Source organism: Rosa chinensis, chromosome 2 (genome assembly GCF_002994745.2).
Source record: "Rosa chinensis cultivar Old Blush chromosome 2, RchiOBHm-V2, whole genome shotgun sequence".
NCBI lineage: Eukaryota > Viridiplantae > Streptophyta > Magnoliopsida > Rosales > Rosaceae > Rosa > Rosa chinensis.
The window spans coordinates 57947267-57967556 of record NC_037089.1 but is presented as its reverse complement, the minus strand read 5'-3'; the positions used below and the strand labels follow the sequence as shown (position 1 = coordinate 57967556).

Below are 20290 nucleotides of genomic sequence, written 5' to 3'. Positions count from 1 at the left end.
AATAAATAAGAAATCTATTTTTGATTAGGTTTTCAGTTTGTAATAAGTTGCTATGCTTGCTTGATCATTGATATATATATATTTATATAGTTGTGTGTGTGTAATAAGTTGCTATGGTTTTTCTGCAAGTTGCTTGATATTTGGGTGACATTTGCCGATTTGTGTGGACTCTAAATGCATTCAAAATTTATTTATGCCTTATTGAAATTATTAGGTAAAAATAAGCCTGATTTTGGCCCTCTTTTTGTAGTTGAAATTAATAAATCGCTCCAAACCAAAACCGACCGGCACAGCACCGAAAAATGGTGTAACTGAAATAATCGGTTCGACCCTTTTGTAATACTGTTGCAGTTTGATATATAGGCCAACTGAAAAAAGCTATTTGGTTGCGGTTTGAGCATCAAACAGAACCGAACCGCACCACGCTCACCCCTACAACAAACCCCTTCCAGGTGCCCATTTTAAGATATCTCAAAATACGATACACTGCATCCATATCTCTTCACTGGGACAATGCATAAATTGACTAACCACACTCACAACATAAGCAATATCAGGCCTAGTATGAGGAAGATAAATAAGTCTTCCTACTAGACGTTGGTACCTTCCTTTATCAGTTGGAACCTGATCCAGATAGATGGTGAGGTTGTGGTTCATCTCGATCGGTGTCTCAATGGGATTGCAGTCGAGCATTCTGGTCTCAGCTAACAAGTCAAGTACATACTTACGTTGGGACAAAGAAATCCCCTTCTTAGACCTTGCAACTTCAATTCCAAGAAAGTAATTCAATTGCCCAAGGTCCTTCATCTCAAACTCATTAGACAGATACTCATGTAGAGCCTCCATCTCTTTTGGGTCATATCCTGTGACAATCATATCATCAACATATACTATCAGTGCGGTAATCTTACCCTAACTACGCTTGATGAACAAGGTATGATTTGAGTTGCTTTGTTTATATCCGAACACCCTCATAGACTTGGAGAACATTCCAAACCACGCTCTAGGAGACTGCTTCAAACCATATAGAGACTTCTTCAACTTACAAACCTTGCCAGTATCGCAAGGCATATTTTTGACTCCTGGCGGCATGTCCATATACACTTCTTCCTCCAAGTTTCCATTAAGGAAAGCATTCTTCATGTCAAATTGATGTAGAGGCCAATCTTTAGTTGCTGCAAGTGAAATCAAGATCCGAACAGTATTGATCTTCGCCATAGGGGCAAATGTCTCTTCATAATCAATTCCATAGCGCTGGGTGTATCCTTTGGCAACTAACCTTGCTTTGTACCTGTCAATACTCTCATCCGCTTTAAGTTTTACAATAAACACCCATCGACATCCAACCGTCTTCTTTCCAGCAGGCATAGTCACAACATCCTAAGTCAAGTTTTTCTGCAAGTCCTCTAATTCTTCATTCATTGCTTGAGTCCACTTAGGATCTGCCAAAGCATCCTGTACACTACTAGGAATGGATACAGTGGATAATTGATCAACAAAAAGTGCATGTGACCCAGACAATCTATGGTTAGACATGTAATTAGCTATAGGATACTTAGCTTTGGTTTTGATGTCTGGCTCATCTTGTTTCTTAGGAATACCCTTGGTAACCCTCTGTGATTTCCTAGGCTCAATATTATCTATCCTAGATGATTAATTTGAAATTAAAGGTACCTGAGGAGGAACATTCGCAGCAGATTCTTCAGTTGACGATGTAGAGAGGGGGGAAAACTCTAGTAGATGAGGACGCATTGAAGCATCATTGTCACCCTCAAGGGGCGTGCCAATTTTCTGCCATGTAGTGGCTTCACTTTGGGGATCACTTGTGACACGGTGTTGGCTGGCATCCTTTTTGCTTTTCTCGCAGGTGGCGAGTCTCATTGGTCTACCAAATGGTCCATTGCTGGGATTAAAGCACTTTCTGTTGGCAGCATCTTTACTAGCCTTGCAGGTAGGGCCCACGGCAGCCTTTTCTGTCCCATTGGAGGACCTCACACTACTACAAAAATCGAAACACACAACACTCATCACACAACGGAACAGAAATCCGCTGTTGTGTGTTAACACAAACTCTATCAGACAACGGTACAATTCTGTTTCTGTTGTGTGAATGTAAGCAAATTGAAAAAAAAAAAATTAGGAAGATATCACACAACTGAGTTAAGACGTTTCTGTTGTGTAAATGGGAAGCTGATTTCCCTCCATTCTGAGCTCATAATTCCCTCTCAGAACAAGCTCACCAATATGGAATTTGAACTCTACACACAATAGCTTTTTTTTTATCCGTTGTGTGATTGAATGTTGTATGAAGTTCGAAAAATCATACTAGGTGTACCTTGTGCAAGATGCAAAAATTTGTACAACAGATTGTTAAAGTTCTGTTGTCTGATCATGGAACTTGGTTGCAGAGCGCGGCAAAGTTTCACTCAAATCAAACATATGTAGGCATAGGCGGCAATTTTCCCTCCCCTTGTTTGTCCAAATTTGTACCTGTATACATTCACACAACAGATTCTTAACTATGCGTTGTCTCACAGACTTAAAAAAAAAAAAAAAAAAAAAAAAATCACTAGCTTACCCACAACCACGTTTCAATAAACTTCTCTATCTTCCCCGACTCCCTCTCTCTCAATACTCCCTTATCTCTTTCACTCTGTCCTTTCCCTCACACCTTCGCCACCTTCCTCTCTAGGAAGATGTCGTCGCTAGCCAAGCCTTCTCTCACCGCCTCCTCCACTCCACCTTCCTTGCTAACCTACGCGCATTTGCATGCACCCCATTCCTCGGTGCCTTGTCAAATCCCCGCAAGCTGTTACAGGAGATGCAGATCCTTGTCGTTATGGGTAAGTGAGAGAGAGTGGCGAAAGAACACAACACCTAGCCCCCACCTAAAACCATTCCAATTTCCACTGCTCCCAAAACCTAGGGTTTCGATTTTTTGAATTTCTCAAATTTTCAAATTAGGGCTCTTAATTTTTCACCTGAAATGCATAAATGGTAGCTTCAGGAGAATCTATCTCACAACTTGTTCTTTAGATTCCACTTTATCATGGCTTTAATCCAACCCTATGCGATTATCAATCCTTATTTCAATTTGGCAGTGGGTCTATTTCCAGAATCGATTCTATTTGATTTGTGGTTTTTGTGTTTTGATATGATGTTTTCGATGTGATATTGTTGTTGTTGAGCCGAGATTTATGTTCATTCCATTTTGATCTAGGCCCTGCAAAGTAGACTTTTGGGATTTTGGGGTTTTCAGCAAGACGACGCAATCTCTCACTAGCTCTCCCTTTTTAACTCTACAATTGTGCATATATGGCCATGACTGCTCAGACCCAGGAATAGCTCATTGCCGCCTATCTCAAATAGCAAACCATCGATGTAAGCTTTAACTCTCTGTCAAGGTTAAGTCATTATATGGTGCTTTTTAGTGTAGAAATCCAATAATTGTTTATCAAAGTTTTAAGATTTGTAGGTGGGTATTATAAATGTTAACATGTGTTAAGATTGCAAAGATTCCAATCTTAACATTTACTCTAAGCTTTTGATATATCAAAGTTTGATAAACAATTATTCGATGGGTATCAAAGATTGCAATGATTGTAAATGTTAAGAATTATTCTTTTGAATTGAGCAGGTATGCCTTGTTTCAAATCAGATATGTGAGCTGTTGTTGCCATGGCGCTTCCTAATTTGCATTGTCTATCTTAAATGAGTATCAGAATTGCAAGTGTGATTCATTTTTTATGTTTTAATGGGATAACTTATTGTATATAATCAGAATGATTATTCAGTTTTAGTTTAATAGTTTATATCTGAATTTTTGGCTCAAATGACTACTGTCATCTTCAACTTATTATCATCTTCAACTTGTTTCAGGTGATGCTTTTATCAGGGTATTTTGTGAGTGAATCTGCCATCGCATTATGCAGCTGGTTTGATATTGGTTGCGTGCTGCGCGGTGGTATGTCTTCATATGATATATACGTTTGTATTTATATCCTTCACTTCATCATCTTTCTCTCTGAAATTAATTTTTTTGTTTGTTGACTTCATGCAGGAACAACAAGTAACATTGTCACTTATATCGCACGGTATATATACTCTCTTCTTATTTAGTTATTTTTGTCAAAAGGTCTGGTTTTATTTCCTGTTGCTGAAAGTTCCAGTTTTCTGTCAATACTTTCTTAGGTCCAAATTGTCTATTTCCAAAAATATTTTTGTGTAAGCAGCATGTGGTACTCATCGCACTCCTCCATGTTGTGAGCAATAAAGTTTAGGCAAGTTCAATAAGTATAGTTATCTTCCTAGATAACTATACATAGATTTATGTATTTCAGCAATGAAAATTTTAGCACTTATCGTTCTTAAGGTCAATGTGTGCTGCTATGGTTATTCTAGTTCAGAAATTAGGTTAATTGTGAGAGTTGATGATACGAGCACGTACCAGAAAGTTGTTTTCACTTTGGATTGTTAGTGTTGTGAAAGCCTTGATCACTGTGGAATGATTTATTGTTTGATTTCCAAATACTATAGGGATATGCAGCTTGGGAGTTTGCCAAGTAGGGGCTTAAGCCAGGCAAACTAGCAGTAATTTCCAAAGAGGCGGTATGGTAAATTTCACTTTGTTTATATCTAGTTGATTGTGGATTTTGAGATATTTTATTCCATTAGTTGTCAATTTTTTGAAGAGTACATCAGAAAATAGCTTATATGCATGATGACTGCCCACTTTTTACATTATTGAAGATATAACTTTCATCATTCATGTGGATGCCGTGCTTACTGATTGTACTTTATGTACAGACTAGTCACTATACTTTATATTATAGCTGCTGTTTCAAATATGTTTCTTTATAATGGCTATTGGTATGTTGTTTTTTTTTTTTTTAAATTATGAATCAATGATCATTTTGGTTCTAATTCTTCTAAAGCAATGCATCAGTGAGTGTATTAGCTTGTTGTATTGTTTATATGCAACTCTTTAATGTTCAAATTGCTCAATGTCATAGTTTATTAAGTAGCTGATCATCAATATTTTCCTAAGTTAGGTAGGATTCAAGTTAGTTGTTTTATATATGAATTAATGTATAATATATGATCCAAAAACACAAGTAAAGCCGTTTGGAAACTGTGGTGGAGTTACCTTAATTTTTCAGTCCACATTAATCTGATAAATGTATCTTTCACGTTGATATTTATCAGATTAAGGTGGACTTTAGGATTCAAAATCACAAAATTGTAGAATTCTGATACAGTTTAGATTTTCTGATAAATGTAGAAGGCATTCTCGCTGCAGGTTTTGCATCTTTGTAATGAAACATATCAATTTAGAGCTTAAAATCCTAAAGTCCACCTTATTTATCCTTCTGTATTTTATTTTTGTTTTTTTCATTGATTGTTTATATACTGCTTCTGAATTAAATATCAAGTGCCCCAATTGTTGTTTATTTGAAAACTGTGGCTCCCTGTTGCTTTTGGATCATCGATCATTCAAGTTAATCAAACTTGTGTAGAAGTAAAATCTTAAAAAAATTTCATCACAGTATTGTGAGCAACTGCTTAGGCAATGAGTTGAGTAGGGATGAGTTTTCTTGCTTGCCTATCCGAATCGAATTTTCTTGCTGCATTTTTCTTGAGATTATATTGAAACTACTAGATTCTTTGATTAGTTCACATCACGGCTACTTTTGTTTTTTTGTTTTTAATTCCATATGTGCATCTGCAATAGTGATAAGTAATCATAAATTTTCTCTTTGATAAGGAGTTATAAGCTAATATGGTGGTCAATCTTAGTGATTCTGCAGGGAGAATAAATCAAGAATTGTGGAGGAACGAACGATATGGGCTGCTTTATGAATTTAAGGACTCCACCCACCCCTAAATCTCTCATTCACACCTAATTAACAAGTTGCTTACTTGATTCAGTTTAGGATTTCAAAGATTAAATCTTTCTGGTGGGAAAACAGAGAGTTTGTATACCTCTATTTACTTATTGGTTCTTTGTGTTCTCTTTGATTATGTCTTTGTGTTCTCTTTGATTTGTTTTTTTTTTTTATAGCACATACTGATTCGATAACTCATTTAAGTTGTCCAACTTGCAGGGTTATTCCTAGTCCTTTTTCATATGACACAAAGACTATGCCGGTATATGAGAGTGAGCACTGGGATGGAAGACATCAGAACCATAACCAAGGATACCTCCTCTGCTGTAATAATCCAAAGCTCAAGAAGCAACATAAATGAGTTGGAGTGGGATCTTAGAGCATAAGAAGCAAGTACTGTGGATTACCTCCTTTCAGCATGTGAGCTACCAAGTTTGATTCATGGGTCTAGCCAGCAGCTAGGAATAGCTAGGGATGCTTTTGATTCATGTGTTGGTAGAAGCTAGGAATGCTTTCTTGTTTGGTATATTATCTAGTAACTTGAATGTTTGGATGTTTGAAAAATGCTACTTGAATGATATGGATTAGTGTGGTTTTATATGCTAATATGGAGCATTTTTTTTTGGAAAGAGATTCCAAGTATGAATTACATAATGAACAAACAGCAGCTCCAAATAATGTTGTGAGAACCAAGCTCAAACAACAAACCTTACATTGCTCACACAATGGTTGATACAAAGAATTTGTTGTGTGAACTAACAACCAACAACAAAAGAAAAAAAATTCTGTTGTCTGAGATTAATATCACACAACAGAAATCAAATCATTTCTGTTGTCTGAGTAATCAACAGACAAGGGAGATAATTTTACTTCAGTTGTGTGTTACTTACCTCAGACAACAAATATTAAGTTATATCCGTTGTCTGTTATTAGTCTCAGACAACAAAGAATGAGTTATATCTGTTGTCTGTTATTAGTCTCAGACAACAAAGAATGAGTTATATCCGTTGTGTGTTATGAATCTCAGACAACAAAGAATGAGTTATATCTGTTGTGTGTTATGAATCTCAGACAACGGCAAATTTCCTTTTCTGTTGTCTGACTGTGCCGCGGCATCCCCGCGCATGCCATGGCAGGCACATGCCTGCGCAGAATTCACACAACGGAAACTAGTATTCTGTTGAGCAAAGTGATATCACACAACGGTGAAATCACCGTTGTCTGATTTTTTAATCACACAACACTCACTTAGACCACGGTGAGTTTGGTCATCAGACAACAGAAATTCACCGTCGTCTGATGACCTTTTTGTAGTAGTGTCACGTGGGCTTCTTTTCCGTTCCCACCACTCTCTACTCCATTTACTGTTTCTGTTTCGCAGGTGGAGGTCCCCACGGCATCACCATGCATTGGTCTACCATCACTTACTGTTTTTGTTTCGCAGGTACCATTCATTGACCCACTATCACCTTGTTCATCTTGTTTTATGTTTCCTACTCCCCCTATTTTGGTAGCATCCCCTGTTTCATCTTCGTTTACTGCCCTTGTTCCATTTTTAGCCGATGGTGGAGATGTTGGAAAATTCCCAACTCCAAATCTCGATTCCAAAGCTTCTAATTCTTCAAACTCTTCAAATGCAAATAAATCTTGAGGATTTTCTTCACAACCTCTCTCCCCCTGAAGTGAAGACTCGGAATCTCCCCCTGAAAAATAGGGCTCGGATTCACCAACGCAACATCAAGAGAGACATGTATAGTTCCAGTTAGAGGATCATAACACCGATAACCCTTCTGAAATTCACATAACCAACAAATATACACTTACGATCACGGGGATCAAGCTTGTTGCGTTGAGGCTTGGGAATATGAGCATAGACTACGCATCCAAACACACGAGGCTCCAGGTTAGGTAACGACGGAAGTGAAAGAAGTTTCTGAAGTTGTTGCTGAGGGTTTTGAAATTCAATTACCCGAGAAGGAGTAAGATTAATGAGGCATGCAGTGGACTTCACAGCTTCTCCCCAATATTCATGAGGTACATGCATGCCAAACAAAGAAGCACGGACGACTTCAAGTAACTGCCGATTCTTTCTTTCTGCCAATCCATTCTGTTGAGGAGTATAGGAATTCGAAGACTGATGTCGAATGCCATGAGATTGCATAAACTCCTGCATAGGGCCATTAACATACTCTTCACCATTGTCAGATTGAAAGACTCGAATAGCCTATTGGTACTGTGTAGATACCATCTTGTGAAAGTCTTTGAACATCGAACACACATCACTCTTGCTCTTCAATAGAGACACCCAAGTCATACGAGTACAATCATCAATAAAAGTTACATAATATCGAGCTCCATAGAGAGAAGGAATCTTGGCAGGACCCCAGACATCAAAATGAATTTTCATAAACGGAATATGACTTTTATTAAAACTAGGTGAATATGAAATTCGATGACTCTTATCCAGTTCACATACATCTCAACGAAACTCTGAATCACTGACAACCAAAAACAAATGAGGTTGCAATTTCTTAAGATAACAAAAAAATAGATGACCCAAACGACGATGCCACAACCACACTATTTCTTTAGCATTCTCTACTCCATTGACCTGATTCACTTGTCCTAACAACTGTTGCTCTCCACTGTCTGTCAGATCCAAGTAGTAGATTTTCCCCCTTCTAACACCATAACCAAGAATCAACCGAGTCAGAATGTCTTGAAACACACAGAAAGAGGGATAAAAGGTCACAATACATGCTAGTGCTAGAATAATTTGGCCAACAGATAAGAGATTATATGCCAATGAAGGAACAACCAACACAGAATCAAGGGTTAATGTGTCAGACAAGACAACAGATCCTTTTCCGGTTACTAGAGTTGGAGTACCATTAGTAGTAGAAACAATATTTTGAGAAGAGGGTTTCAATTTTTCAAGAGGCTCGGATCATTAGTCATATGGTCAGATGCACCTGTATCAATTATCCAAGAACTATTCATAGATACCTTACCCTTCATACCTGACTGTGGTACATTAGCAGAGGCGTTAGATGGTTGCTCTTCCCCTGTAGTAGCCACGGCAACTTTTCCAAGATTCTTCCGCGATTTCTTAGTGAAATCCCACCAATCAGGGTAGCCAATTACTTCATAACACCGTTGCTTGCTATGACCCAACTCTCCACAGATTGGACACTTGGTATTTGAATATGGATTCGTTTTACCCAGAGGCCGGCTTTGTGGCGGAGTTGAGAAGCCTGGAGGAGGACCCTGTCTGCTTTGGACAGCCATGACAGAAGATTAAGAGACATGCCTCATTGCCTGCCTCTTAGAATGCACCTTCCGAACATATGCATAACTTTGCTCCAAGTTGAATTTCTGGTCTTTGCGCAGAATCTCACCACGGACTTGATCATACTCTGAATCGAGTCCACTAAGAAACATGTGAACTCACATCCGTGCCATGGTATTAGTTTCTTGAACTACTGCAGCCACCGTGTTATTTTGAGAGGCCATACGCTGATAATCTCCTGAAACATTCCCACCAATTCATTATAGTAGGTAGGAAGAGTCCGGCCATTCTGTTCGCTCCAAAACACTTTTTGTTTAATTCAAAAATCATGGTTTCATCAGAATCATCATAGAAGGTCTTCTCAACAGCTTCCCAAACATCTTTGGCTGTTGAGAGTCAGATATACCAATTCATGAGTGATGGCTCCATGGAATCAATGAGCCAACTCTTCACTTTTTCGTTATCTGTGGCCCAAACTTCAAATTCAGGAGAGTTCTCATCTGGCGCAGCTCTGGCTCCAGTGAGGTAGCCTACTTTTCCTCGTGCTCCAATCCTCATCTTCATAAGAGGTGCCCATATGGTGTAATTGGATTCATTCAAGGCAACACCGGTTGGAAACGTAGAGTTATCTTGAGCAGTGGTGTGATAATGATTGATGATTGGTGGCATGTTGTGGAGTGCAAGGGTTGCGGGGTCGTCCATTGAGAATCTGCACGTGACCAAGTAAGGTGCAGGAGGCTTGTCAGTTTGGTGTGAATTAATCACACAAAGGTGTGATAAAATTAAGGATAAATTTCAGTTCAGTACCCTATGGTTTGGGGGTAACATCATGTCAGTCTCTGCTCTTTCAATTTGATCAGCAACACCCCTGTGCTTTCAATTTCAATCAGCAGTGACCAAATTTTACTGTTCCGTCCAATTTGAATGTTAACTTTGACTGGATTGACAAAGTAAAATTTGGACGGAACAGTAAAATTTGGGCACGGCTGATTGAAATTGAAAGCATAGGGGTGTTGCTGATTAAATTGAAAGAGCAGGGACTGACATTATGTTACCCCCAAACCACAGAGTACTAAACTGAAATTAATCCTAAAATTAAAGAACTGCAGGAGGTAGAAAATTTAGGTAGGGTCTACATCTGCTAGGCACTAGTCCTTGTCGGCTATGTTGAATAAAGGAATGCGGTAGCTTTTGTCTCTTTTTGGTGCAAGAGTGCGGCAGTTTCAAGGTGGTGGAGCTGACTTTTGAGAATTGTTTTGCTTCAATGGGTTTTGATGTTTTTCGATATTCAGGTCTTGGCTCTGATACCAAGTAGAAATTATGTTTGGAATGCTTCAATTGTATTATTCATCTCCAAAATAGGAGGTATATAAAGGGATACAAGAGTAGTCCTAATAGGAAAACATCTCCTAGAATTATACAGAGAAACATAATCTACATCTATAAGGAAAGTAAATATTTACATAATATTCTACACCTTTCAACATATATGCTCTTGCAGCATCAATTCTGCACATCTCTTCATGAGAATCCATTATTTTTGGTAGTATTAGTACATTATAAAATAAATATATAAATAAAAAAGAGACATGGTCCTGGTTGCCTCCCTGAAAAGGAAAAAACTTGGTAATTTTAATAGTGAAAATTTTATTCATTTTCATCACAAGTGTCTTATTCAGTTTTTGAAGAAGGCAGTAGCCAATATATTGACCAAAAGCCAGAATGGCCATTACATACCCTTCCGCTGTCATGTAAGACATGCAAGAAGATGTGTTAGTACCCACAATGGTACATAGGAACTAGGTCACTCATTTGACATTGAATACATCATAAACATAGCGGGATCCCCCTTTGGTACTACGCCGGAGGCGCTAGAAAAGTAGAAGGATCAGGCCCTCCCAACCTAACCCGGAAAACAGTAAATCTAGTCGCCTAGTGACCTCAATTGGTATACAACTAGATATACTGAGAATTAAGTCAACAAGACTAAGACCCAATACTACAACTAGATAGGAAAAAAACCACTAGATTGCCCAAAAAAGGCCTACAGAAACTAGAAAATAACATAAAGGAGTAAAAAGACCAGCCCACAGATTCGGCCCAGTAGCCAAAGGAATACCAAAGGCCCATAAACCAAGCCAGGGAGCGCAGGTTGGAGCGAACCCGCTTATGTTTCCGGACCAGCACCTCGGCTTCCAACGAACCATCGTTGCTGCACCGAACCTCCACCAACTGACGTCGTCAGTCGGATCGTCTTGGATCACGATTCCAAACTGAAATCTGATTCGATACAGGTTCGATCGCCACAGCCTCCGTCCTCCATCAGACCTTCTCAACCCCAAACCAGGGGAACCACAATGACAACCCGCCTCCGCCGCGCACTGGAACCCCTCCATCGCACTACCCTTGCTCGAAAAACCTCCGCCACGCATATCGAAAACGAAACAAGGAGGAGCCCCTCTGCTTGTTGTTCTCTCTCCAAACGCGACCCAGTCACTCCCAGCCCTCTGTTCCTGCCCAAAACCTCTTGGCCCTCACCGGTGGACTGACACAACTAGTTCACCCGTCCGACTACGACGTCCCATGGACGCGCCGCCAGACGCGGCATAGAAAATTTTCTTAGGGTTTTCACTGCTCCGACTTTCTTGGAGCTCTTGGGGATCAGTTTTTTTTTATAAAAAGTATCTTCTTCACTTAGCATCTCAAGTATTGGAAATACCTATTAAACATGAGAGAACTCACAAGGCCATTTTAGATAAAATTGCATTGCTGAATTGAGGATTCTTGATTACCAGTTCAAACACATATAGGGTACAACAGCTCAATGGGTATAAGATTTTAAGTGAAACCTTAGCAAGCTTTCTTACCATATATACCTCCTCACCTTTAAAAATCCCGCAAATTTGGTCTGCCTTCCTATGATTAGTAACAAGGTCCTACAAATTTTTTAAGTTGTTTTATTTCCTTGACCGGGTGAAACAAATCAGTATTCAAACTACAGATGCATTTAAAATTGCACCTGATCATATGCAGAAAGATTTCTAAAAGTTCGAATAGATCAGCTTTAATAATTCCGGTTCAATTCCATATATATGAAACATCCGCTAGGAGACTCAAAGACAAAAAGGCCAGTCCAAAACGATTTGAACTTCTATCCTCTCATATATCGGCTTCTGCCTTTTGTTGCATCCTTCTCCTCAGCCTTTTCAGGTCAACAACAATAATGGAAACGTTGTCAGTACTAGTTCGAAGAGCATTCTTGAGGACTTCTTCTGCAACATACTGTGCTGGGCTAACTGATCCATTGGCTACCGTTGCATACTGATTGCGAAGCTCCCTCAGCATCCTGCGAGCCATCGCCATCACCTTTTCATTAGACATCACATCCCATAAGCCATCACTCGCCAGAATCAAGCATTCATCAGTATCAGTTCTGGTCAAAAAAGTAACTTCTGGCTCTTAAATAATCCACGGCTTTAGATCTTGGTCACCTAAATCAGGGAAATACAAACGTGCATGTTATTTGAGCTCTGAATGAGTTTAACCAAAAAATTTATGCTCAATAACCCTTAGATTTACATCCAAGGGTGGAAAACAAAACACCTTAACTTAATAATAATTCTCTCTGCCATCAGATTTACATCCAAGGGTGGTTGAGCATTATTTTCTTGGTCAATAACTGACCAAGTGAACATTTTCGTGAGTTTAGGTGCTATTGTCCAAAAATAGAATGAGTTTAGTTGCTTGATTTGATCGCATAAACAGTAGTCATTTTAAATTATTGAAAACGAATATGGAAACAGTTTAATAATATTGCCAAAAAACGCATGAGGGAACTTGTATGTACCAAACACAATAAACACAATATTAAACAGCCTTACGAAATAGGGTGAAACATGTGGTTTCAGCAGCATTTCTATGAAGTCAGGTTTCAGCAGCATTTCTATGAAGTCTTTGGAACTAGCAGGAAAAAGTTGAAAGACCTTTTTCAAATAGAACAAGAAAAGGGTTTACAAAATAAAACGTTGGCATGACAACTATGGGAAGTAGAGTCAAATTAGCTCTGATACACAAAACTAAGTGCATTGAAGGTTTTACAATTCAGAAACATGATTAAAAAAGTTAAAATACTGCTTGTTGATAATATTTCCCACAAGCAATGAGTACAAAAAGGGAAAAGGAGTGTAAGGGTAAAGCAAACCTATTGCTCTTGTCATAGCGAGAACCCCCTCAACTGTAGGGCATCCAACATACAGAATCCTGCCCCCTGCTTCAGTAACTGTAATTACTTCATCGTCTCTGTCAAGCTGCAAAGAGTAGACAGTTTCAGTGTCTTCATGAAAGTAAGTTCCATATGTATATTTGATTTTGCAGCATGCCTACAAAGGCTTGGGAAGGCCTTGGTTCAACTCCGAGAAACAATACCTCGCAGGTGTCTATGTTATGCAGGGTTCTACACTATTAAATTATAAACATATGTTTTCTTATGTAGAGCAAGGCAGAGATGTGAGGTACAAATACAAGAACAAGATACCTTATTAGCGGTTAGATGGCTAAATAATACGAAACTCCATCTGCATATAACTTAGTAGAATAGAACTATAGAAGCATAAGCAGATTAAAGGTAAGACAAGTCCCAGACACTGAGATGCAAAATATTCATTACCATCACTTGGAACATCCACTAATGTTCTGTATTCTCCCGAACAAGGAGAAGAAGAAACTAAAATCGAGTTGGCAACATAATAATTCTTACAAAAACAGAATCCCATCAAAGAATAGCCTCTTAACACTTTTCGGCTTTAACACTTAACTGTCATAATGTAGAAAACGGAAGAAAAAAAAGAGAGAGAGAGAGAGAGAGACAGATATTAGAAATTTGTGGATTAACCTTGTGGTCGACAGTCAAAGGGATCACTTGATTTCCACGACAAAGCACAGCCCTAGAGTCACCGCAATTGGCAACAATGATCTGACAGGCTGACAGAATCACTACCACAGCTGTCGATCCAACTGTATCTGGTGCTAATGTCTCGTCTATAAAAGCATCATCTGCTCTGTTGTAAGCCCTAACAAGGGCTCCCATCCACCTTTTATTCCACTGATCTTCACCGCTTCCTTTTTCCCACTCCTCTGCCAACAGTTCATGGAGGCTTTAGGAGCAATAACGACTCACCTGTAAATTATCATCCAGATGATGATAAAACAACCAGCATTCAATGCCTTATAGTAAACAAATTTTACGTACACTGCATTCTTAATAAATATTGTAAGTTTTTTATGTGGATACTACAGGACAAAAGGAAAAGAGAACCGATAAAAGGACATCCTCAAAAGAGAAATAATTTCGACTGATTAGATAATAAAGAGAAATAATCAATATCAGTATAGGAGCACTAACAAATGTGACAAGGCCTTTGCAAACAACAATCCAGTATGTTAGTTTTGCTTTGTCCAATGCCATGGTTATTAAAAATAAATAGAAAAAGAAAGACCATTGTGAACCACCTATATCTGAATGAAAAAAAAAAAAAAAAGGAAAAGACAGAAATAGCAATCTCACATGCACGTAGGCACGTGGAAGAGTGCTGGTAAATTCACAAGCATTCGTAAGTATAACTTTAGTCATACCAAGTGTATGAACAAATCCAAATTTATAATCTCATTTAGTTAACACAAGAAGCAATGGTACTATACATGTGAGATTTGTCGAAGATGCACCTTAACAACAAAATTTGGACAAGTTTCCAAAATTGACAAATTTTGATCTGAATATGCCAAAAAGAAGCAATAGCAAGGGTTTTCAAGTAATCTGTCATGCACATTCGCCATTGGGGATTGCTAGTAGCCTGGCATAATTACTCAAAAATTCAGAACTCTGATATTTGGCAAAGCACAGTTCTGAAAAGAATTGATGATGCTATACAGTCAAGATACATCAAGATGCAACCCAATATACAGTACTTAGATAACTTTCCAAATCTCCATATTATATCTATAGTATGTGGCATGCCCATGAAAAAAGCAGATATGTATCTTGAGAAAAACTGAGAAGATCATCATCTAATAGAAATGCACACAGCTCGCTTATGTACAATTACAGCCCACTTATAGATGTAGTCATTCTACAAATAGTTTAGACCTGGCCCAAATATAGAAGTATTCATTATACAAATAGTCCAAAACTGTCTCGAATATGTCGAAAAAGACCAATAACAACTTGGTCTATAAGTACATTGGTTTTCATGTTTTTCATCTCAACAACAATAGTAGATTCAACTAGTAGGAAGATGAATGCCTGACTTGTAAAATAACTTGGTCTTTGAAAATTCCTGAGATACTAGTATGAATGTATGATCTTTGGAGGGTTGTCCAATATAGCATGGTTACTCAAAATCAAACACACAGATAAATCCTCAACAAACAACCTTTGGGCTGAATGGTATCTCCTTTCCCCCAAACAAATTGGAGAGGAAGGTGAAACAACGAGACTGTACTGTACTTTAGAAACAACTTCTTGGCTAACTGCTCGCTGAAAATAAAGCACAAGTAGAGCTACGAACAACCTCTGGTTCAAATGATATCTCCCTCTCTCAGCAGCACTATGCTTTAGAAACAACCTCTGAGCCAAATTGTCCCTAAAAATAAACACAAGTAAAGGAACATCCTCTACGAACAACCTCTGGGCCAAATGGTATCTCCGTCACCCAAAAAAAATGGGGGAGGGAAGGTGAGTCAGTGAGACTGCCTCAAATCCTGGTCTATGAGTTGATAATACCACGAAAAAGAGAATGAAAAGAAAAAAAGAAACGGTCACCTCTTCTTCTGGCACGATTAAAATTGAAAACTATGCTCAGAAATGTATATTAAAATTCAATGACATTATTGAGGTCTAAATTGGTCTCCTTCTGGAAAATCAATTGAATATATAGAAGTCTTGATAACTATATATGAATTTTTAAATGTCTTGTTAAGTTTCTTTGGACATGAATGAGATTGTGGTAAAAGGTCCAAAGCCGTCTGTGATAAAAATGGATGACTCCAACACAGTTTACCGGATCTAGTTCATTTATTCAACATCTTAGATATTTTATGACATAATGAATGGAAATTGCTGTCATGCTCCAGCGTGAGAATTCTTTTTACTTGACTCCCAGAAACTTGTAAGTTAGTCCCTTCCTCTTTTAATATTGAATCATGCTTCCTAAATATAGTTATTTCTTTCTATGCTTACTAAACTTGTGATGCCATTCTCTGGCATGAGACCTCTTCTTCATTTTCTATGGATTTAATTCTATATTTACTCTCTATCTAGACTGAAATCAAGGACAAAACTAATATTCATCAAATATTTCGTCAACCAATCATTCAACTGCAACACATGAATCTACATATTGTTATTCAGTATTGAGATACAAGAAGCATGACAACACTATGACTACTACAGAATGTTGTGCAAATTTCAGATACAGACCAAGATATTTTGATTGAACACTAGATAAGATGGCAAAGGCAAGACAGAGGTGCACATTAGTGTATACAGCAATATGAACTGTCAAGAGCAATGACCTACTAGTCCCTATTCTTTTTCCTAGAACATAATGTAGTAAATATGCACCTTTTACCCAGAACCTTGTTTCTCTTTATAGACTTATGACTGCAAACAGAAATAGGATGATGATGCAAAATATCACAGCAAGAAAAACCACAGCACACGAACACAGAATTTTATAGAGGTTCGACAAAAACTTTGCCTACGTCCTCTGTGTGATCTCTCCTGAGAATCACTAGCACTATGGAGAATAACAACTTGATTACAAGTACTTATTGAAATCCCTATGCTAATCCCCAACCTCTTTGCTAGATCTCTCTATCACCCTTGGCTCTCCCTGCCTCTGTGTTTGTATGTTAACTGAGAACTCTCTGAGATCTCTCTTTGATCTCTTCTCTGATCTGATCTGAGGACACATTATATGAGCTCCCTGCAGCCCTATTTATAGATTATAGGTGCTGGTTACAAACATGTCACATTAGGATTCCTAAAACTATTAGAACAAGGAAAGAGAGCTAGCTTTCCTATTCCTAACTAGAATAGAACTTACTTTCCAGGTCTAAATCTATAGGAATAACTCTTCCTATTCCAAAAACCATTAGGATACTAGAAGAATTCCTGTGCGCACTAATCTTCACTTACCCATCTGGTTTTGCCTTGAATCCTAATCAACTTAGGCATATCAACGAGCCAAATTCACAACAATCTCCACCTTGGTGAGTTGATACCAAACTGATTGCTGCAACCTCCAGGATATCTTGTACTTCTTGAAGTAATCCTGAAACCTTCAAGAACCTTCACCTTGGCAAGACTCTTCTTGCCTCAACACACCTCAAGTGAGGAGGTGCTCCACCTCAATCTCAACATGCTGTAAGATCGAGCAGGTTCAAGTAACACTTGAACTCCTCCATGGCAATGATCCTGGTCAAACAATCTGAGACATTCTCCCTTGAATGAACTTTCTCATTTGTTATCTTCCTTGAGTTGACCCAACCTTCGCTGCGATGACTACGAACATCAACGTGTTTCGTCTCTGCTTGAAACACTTGATTCCTTGTCAAATTGATGACCCCATTCTTCATCACAGCTTCTTGTTGAATTCCAAACTCACTCATTAATCCATTAAGCCATAATGCCTCTGCGGAAGCTTCTGTTAGTGCCATGCAATCTACTTCAGTGGTAGACAACGTCGTAGCCGATTTCATGGTTGTTCTACAGCTCACTAAACCTTCATTATAAGTATAGATATAACTTGTTGCAGGTCTTGTCTTGTCTATGTCTCCTGCCAAATCTGAACCCTTAGGACCAGCAATGCATGCTTGTTCTTGTTGTCTTTCAAACACAGATTCATGCTCCTTCGTGTCTCTCAAGTAATACAAAATCCACTTCACTGCTTGCCAGTGCCGACTGCCCGGATTCACCATATACTTGACATAATGCTCGATGCTTGAGCTAAACCTGGTCTTGTGCAGATTCTAGCGTAAATAAGACATTCCACTACTCTTGCATAAGACACATTCATCATCTCATCTAACTCCTTCGTAGATGATCTCTGCACACTCAACTGGAAGTGTGCTACTGGTGGAGTAGACACGGGTTCATATAACAGCCATATTTTTCCCGCTTCTCTGTCCCTCCTTATCTTCACTCCTAGGATCTGTTGTGCAGCTTCTAGATCCTTTATGTCGAATTCCTTCCCTAGTTGTGTCTTTAACTTCGGAATTCTAGACATATCCTGACATGTAGTCAACACGTCACCTAAATAAAGTAGCAATAGTAAAACCATACTATCCTTGAACACATGATAAACGCAGCTATCCACTAGTGAGATTTGGTCAAAATCGACCTTTACTTTCTGCGAATACTCCTTGGCCAATACCCGAACTTTGAATCTCATGGCTTCCTTATCACGCATTCCTTCATTTTTCCTATAAACCCACTTACAGCCAACCTGATTTCTTTCTTTGGGCTTAGGAACCGACTCTTGAACCAAGTCCTTCTGTATGGACTTCTTCATCTGTTCTAACATAGCTCCCCTCCAACTTTCCCGTACATCATTTGCTATAGCTTCCTGATACGTGGTTGGATCTTCTGGACTGAAACTTAGAGCATACTTGTCCAATGCTATGCTTCTCTGGAACTCCTGCCCAAGTGACTGACGAACCGAGTCGTAGGTTCACAGTGCTAATTGCTCCACCTGAGCTTGTATTAATGACTGTTGTCGTTGCTCTAAGACTTCTTCCTCGATAACCCTTTTATCATGCTCCACTTGCTCAATTTGCTCCACCTGAGCTGGAGTTTCTTCCATGATCCCTTTGGTTAGAGGAACTTCGGTTGCTTTCTCTACAGCATCAGTCTTCTTCTTCACCTCACTTGTCTTGACTTCATTGAACGGCATTGTCTCCTCATCAAAAATGATACGTCTACTTAGAACTCTTTTCTTGCTGACAATATCCCATAACTTGTAGCCCTCTACTCCTTTCTCAATACCGAGAAATATGCACTTGCGTGACTTTGGCCTGAGTTTGGTTTGCTCATTGTTGGAAATATCAGCATATGCGCTGCAACCAAACACCCTTAAGTTAGAATAGTCAACTGGTTCTCTAGACCATACCTCCTCTGCACACTTGAAGTCCAAGACTTTTGATGGTGACCGATTAACCAAGTAACACGCATGGTTAACTGCATCTGCCCAAAACGTGTCCGGTAATCCTGCATGCAACCGCATGCTTCTTTCTCTCTCCAAGAGAGTTTTATTCATCCTTCTAGCAGCTCCGTTTTGTTGGAGATTCTCCTTCACCGTGAAGTGTCTCGTGATTCTTTCATCCTTGCAAAATTGTAAGAACCTTTTCATTCTATATTCACTGCCATCGTTACTTCTCAAATACTTGATTTTTCTGCCTGTTAGATTTTCTACTTCTGTTTTCCACTCCTTATACTTGGTGAAAACCTCGGATTTCTCCCTCATAAAGTAGACCCAAATCTTCCTCGAAAAATCATCTAGAAAAGTAACAAAGTACTTGAAGCCTCCCATAGACCTTACTGGTGTTGGGCCCCATACTTCTGCTTCCCAAGAGTACAATCCTTGCAGAAGTTCAGTTTGCAAACACTGACACCTTCTAGCTTACCTTTCTTGTGGAGTTCTTGCATTCCTCTTTGACTCATGTGCCCAAGGCGATGATACCATAGCTCAGTCTTGTCTTTTACCTCAGTAGACATTGCAACTCCACCTATTATTGTAGTCCCTTGAAGCTTGTATAAGTTGTTAGGTTGAATGTCGCCCTTCATCACAACAAGTGATCCCTTGAGAACTTTGAGTCTTCCCTCTTCAGAGTGATACCTATATCCGGCCTTGTCCAAAGTACCCAAAGATATCAAGTTCTTCCTTAACTTAGGAATATATCTGACATTCTCCAGCGTTCTAACAACTCCGTCATGCATTCTGATTTTCACTGATCCAATACCTATGATCCTACACGGTGAGTCATCTCCCTTAAAAACCTCTCCGCTGCTACTCTCCTCATATGTGTCGAACCATTCTCGGATTGCACACATGTGGAATGT

The 20290-nt window shown here is 38.9% G+C and overlaps 1 protein-coding gene and 1 long non-coding RNA gene across 2 annotated transcripts; one reads left to right on the top strand and one right to left on the bottom strand.

Annotated features, from left to right (window-relative positions):
- The first annotated feature begins 4066 nt into the window (after positions 1-4066).
- Positions 4067-6244, top strand: LOC121051665. Its single transcript, XR_005806434.1, has 3 exons — positions 4067-4094; positions 4537-4608; positions 6105-6244. It is a non-coding gene; the product is annotated as an uncharacterized LOC121051665 (long non-coding RNA).
- Positions 6245-12219: 5975 nt separating this feature from the next.
- LOC112186227 (probable protein phosphatase 2C 24) lies at positions 12220-14337 on the bottom strand. Its single transcript, XM_040513841.1, has 3 exons — positions 14066-14337; positions 13376-13481; positions 12220-12665 (listed from the first exon to the last, which is right to left on the bottom strand). Exons 1-3 carry the CDS (start codon positions 14258-14260, stop codon positions 12634-12636), a joined length of 333 nt encoding a protein of 110 aa, XP_040369775.1. The 5' UTR covers positions 14261-14337; the 3' UTR covers positions 12220-12633.
- Between the last annotated feature and the right edge of the window lie 5953 nt (positions 14338-20290).

Bases quoted from the DNA above. Each gene is read 5' to 3' on its own strand.
- LOC112186227 (XM_040513841.1), bottom strand. From the start codon at position 14,260: ATGGGAGCCCTTGTTAGGGCTTACAACAGAGCAGATGATGCTTTTATA. The intron at 13,482-14,065 runs GTTAATCCACAA...TACTCTTTGCAG, and splicing joins CTTTGACTGTCGACCACAAG to CTTGACAGAGACGATGAAGT. The intron at 12,666-13,375 runs GTTTGCTTTACC...TCCCTGATTTAG, and splicing joins CGCTATGACAAGAGCAATAG to GTGACCAAGATCTAAAGCCG.